Raw genomic sequence first — 4,451 nt, forward strand, 5'->3', positions numbered from 1 at the left:
TGTTAAAACGTGGCCTAAATATTTCACTTTAAAAAGTAATATTACCGAAGTATAATCGAATTGGTAACTAAAAACTTATTCTTCCACCAGTTTTATAATTAATTTGATATCTTAATCAGATTGAGATCACATTTAAAATAATAAGTTTAACGAATTTTCGTGTTTGACCGTTGAAAAAAGCCGGGAATGGCCGCCATTACGTTTAGAATTCCCTGTTGCCGACATGCTGGGGAGAAATGGTGGGAGAGCATGCGTGATGCTGACTACCTGTTTGCCGCGGAATATTAAACACTTTCAAATTTACGGCGGGAGAACTAATAAAAGACGACATTCAAATGTGTGCCCAAGATTAAATAATTTTAGTTAGATAAGCAACTAAAAAATGGTTTATCGTGGATTTAGCTGTTCTAAAACTTATTCTTTCACTCAAGATATTGGAAATATTTGAGATTATAAATTCAAGCATATTTGATTTCTTCAAAGTGGTGTTTTTTATCTGGGCTTCTCAAACACAGAATTTGCAAGGTCATGCATGTGCAATTTATAACAAAAATTCAAGGTTTAAAATAAATCAAAAGCTATGAATGCAAGAAATTGCACAGCTGTCATCAAAAATATATGTTATAGAAATGCAACGTTTACAAAACTCAGCTAAAAAGTAAAAATTATGTCTGTGTCGAAAATTCTGGAAAAATCCAGATTGAAATCAGAGATAAATATGAAATCCCCCCTCTTGGTCAAAATAATTAGAATTCTAAAAACACGATGTTCAAGAAAATCAGAACTTTTAGAATTAAAATGATTTAATTTGTATTATCCCTGTATTTAGTAGAGAAAGCCCTGATCATTCCTGAACATCTGAAGCCTCAAAGCCTTACTCACTCCGCCTCCCCACATAGCTCCCCCTTTGCTCCTCCCCCCCTCCTGGCTCCGACCGCCTGTAACCTTCAAGTAACGGAGATCTGTAACGTCACGTACCGGATTTTGCTGAGGGGGAGGGGTGCAGTTATAATCAAGAACGGAGCCGGAGGCGGGAGGAGTGTATTTTTGAAGAGTAGACTTGGAGTACAGTTCAGAACTGAAGTTCAGTTCAGTATAACAGAGTACCCGGAGAAAGCAACCCGTACGGATTCTTAACCTTCGTTACCCCGAGGTTTAATGGCAAAAAAAGCAATTTTGATTTCGCGGATTTTCGCTCCTGAACAATTACAAACACGGCGTATTTGGAACGGTCGTCCGGCCTCGGTCATCGTGACCGACCGGTCCAAGCGATCATATAAAGCAGCCGTTGCCGACGATCTTTATGACATAAATCGTCAGCTGCCGCCGGAAGTTATCAACAGGAGGAAAGACTTGTTGGATCTTACATTTGAGGTATTTATTTATATCTTTTTTTAAATAAGTTATATTAATTATCATTTCATAAGAGCAATTATTTGAGTATTTGCAGACTTATAAAAGTTGCAATCATGCAATTTTACGCTTAATATTTTTAAACGTCAAATTCTAAATCTTATTAATAATTTATGCACAATATTATAGCTCTGAAAACCAGCCATTACAAGTTTACATTTTGGGGGTATACAAAATTTCCATCAATCATTTATTTTAAAATTATTTTTGGCCTTGACTTTCTCCATTTTATTGTTCACTGCACTAAACCCAGTGCATGTTTCGACTTTAATCTACCAACTTTGGGCATTTTGTTTAAATTTTTCAATGTAGTGAAATCAATGGATTTCAAGGGGTTTTCTTTAAAATGAAATAATTCTTTATCATAAAATTTTAATCTTCATTACAATTACTTATTTTGATTTTTGATTTTCAAAATCTACTAATTTTATTTCTGATTCAAAACAAATATAGTGTTATATTGTTTCATTACCCTTTTTTATTGTTAATTCTATTATTTGTGTAAATTCCATATGTTTATCATTGTTTCATCTTTCTTTTCAATAATGCTTTCCATTTGATAAACTTTTTATATTCTACATTGTATCATCCCGTTTTTACAAATTATTTACTTATTTGACATTTGTTATTTCAATCCAAAAATTAGAAGATAATTTTTTATCCAGTAGAGGTTAATTTAATCTTATTATTCCCTCTTTCCTAGGATTTCAAAGAGTTAAGAAAATAATTAAATGAACCCTTAAATAAGAGAGTTTTTTGCTTTTTTAGAATTTTATATAAACTATCAATTATTGAAATTCAGAATTAAGATGAGATACAGGGTGTCCCCGGAAACATAAGACGGTTGGTGAATAGTTTTTAATGTCGTCTGCCATACACTGTATTAGATAGTAAAGGCTTTATGCAGTTTATTTCGTTTAAAAAATCTTTTGCTCTAATATATTTTACTTTGAAATTAATTTTTCGATAACATGACTTCTATATGATATTTTTAATGTTGTCTTTGGTATTTAGAATTGGGAGGAAATAATAGAGGTTTTTAAATATTTTCTCCTGAAACACTTTATTTTGTATGCTTTTGTTATATTTCATAAATAAATATTTTTTTACTTTACTTACTTACATTAAACAATTAAACAAATTATGGAAGAAGACATTCTAAACTATTTACCAACTGTCATGCTTCGTGGGACACCCTGTAAGATAAGTTTTATATAGTAATTCTGTATTTAACTTTTATGGTTTCCAATTTTCCGGCCTTTTATATCAACCCTTTGAAAATCCTTTTGCATAAAAAGTTATCATTGGCAAAAGTAAAGAACTAAAATTGCCATTTTCTGTTTCTAACAACAAATAATATACCTATACTAAATAAATCAATAATTTATTCCTCTCAACAGAATATATCAAACATTATTAATATTTAAGATTTGTTTTTTATATCCATGACATCATACACAAAAAGTATAAAAGCAATTAAACGATTATTTATTTTATATGTTATTTTATAGTATTATCATACATACTAATTAAGAATAAATCAATTATTATCAAATAATTAATAAATACACGGTTACCCTCAAAGGATGAGACTGTAAAGACGACCTGAAACTCATGATATATGACGATTACATGATTAAATTAAGTCTTTTGTCTTGAATATTGTCCTTTAATTGTCTATTTATTGACATGGCAACAAAAGAATCCAGTTTATAGTTGCAGAGAATCCTAAATATAAGGAAATAGACAGTCTAAATTATGTACAGTCGTCTCTGAAGTCTAATCCTTCGTAGGTAACTCTGTAAATCTAGATATACATCTATCTATATACTTTGCTTGTCTGGGTGTCAGTCTGTTTGTCTGTTTGTATCCAATAAACGTCAAAACGGCTAAACTGATTCGACCGATCAAAAAAAAAAAAAAATTAGCCTCCAATGTTTACTATCTATAAAGATGAACGTTAAGTCGTCACTAACTTAATGCCCATGTTTATCGACACACCCTATTTCTAAACTTAATTATTTGATCTCTTATCATTTATAAGTTTATTCATCTACTTCGTAAATTTTCCATGCACTGTTGGACTACGACGTAGAGGCTCTGGGAAAAGCCAAGGGGCCCCTTTCAAGAGGGGGGGGGGGGGTAACCGGAAATAGTAAATATGTGTGAAAATTTTCCGTAGGTTCGTCTCCCTAAGTGCAACCCCACCCCTCCTGCACCATTGCCCAAATTGTCTTGATTATTCTAGAAAATCTCCCCCCCCCACAGCCATCCCCCAAAATGTCTTAAAAATTCTAGGAAATCCACCCCCCCCCCTACCACCATCCCCCAAACTGTCTAGATAATTCTAGAAAATCCCCCCCACCCCACCGCCATCCCCAAAACTGTCTTGATAATTCTAGAAAATCCCCCCCCCCCTTTGCGAAATGATTCTAGAAAATTCCACTGAACTATAATTACAAATTTTTATTAACATATGTTAAGCATGAAAACACTGGTGGTGGGGGGGGGGGGGAGTTAGTGATCCCCACCCACCCCAGGAACACTGGAATAAAAGGATTTGTTCAAAAGGAAGTCTTTACCATAAAATCTGATTTTCTAATCCCTTTATCTTCGCAACCCAATGTTTCGCAGACCAGAGAAGTATGAATTCTGTTATATCAAATTATCTCAATTTGAAATTTCAAAGGTTTACACTATTATATTGCAACAATATGGGGATTTGACAAATTTGAGTTTAAGGCGAAGACTCAATTCCTTTCCAAGATCCATTACAAAGTCAGACGTAAGATGTTAAATGGACTGGTACTTCTGAAAATATATTAACTCTTACAATAAATTAATCATCAAATCGACTCAAAGAAGTTCGTAGTAAGATTTCGATTCTACTGGAGACCACCGGAGGGATTTTATTTTCACTGGAGGGGTTTCAAAAAATGCTTTTTACAATTTAAAACTTTACGCAGGGTGATTTACATTCCACTGGAGGGATTCAGATGTCCTTCCTGGGGGTTTATAATTCCACTGGAGGGATTCAG

The 4,451-nt window shown here is 33.1% G+C and overlaps 1 protein-coding gene across 2 annotated transcripts in view; it reads left to right on the plus strand.

Moving 5' to 3' along the window:
* The first annotated feature begins 899 nt into the window (after positions 1 to 899).
* The window catches only part of LOC111706025 (proline dehydrogenase 1, mitochondrial), a 28,009-nt gene continuing 24,457 nt past the window's right edge, over positions 900 to 4,451 (plus strand). Inside the window, exon 1 of one of the 2 annotated variants that reach the window (XM_023478776.1) lies at positions 900 to 1,374. In XM_023478776.1, coding sequence (XP_023334544.1) covers positions 1,159 to 1,374 — 216 coding nt within the window. In that variant the 5' untranslated portion in view covers positions 900 to 1,158. The remainder of the gene's footprint in view (positions 1,375 to 4,451) is intronic. The other variant, XM_023478777.1, reaches the window with a different exon arrangement.

The sequence above is a fragment of the Eurytemora carolleeae genome, unplaced genomic scaffold, assembly GCF_000591075.1.
Source record: "Eurytemora carolleeae unplaced genomic scaffold, Eaff_2.0 scaffold492, whole genome shotgun sequence".
In the NCBI taxonomy this organism is placed as follows: Eukaryota; Metazoa; Arthropoda; class Copepoda; order Calanoida; family Temoridae; genus Eurytemora; species Eurytemora carolleeae.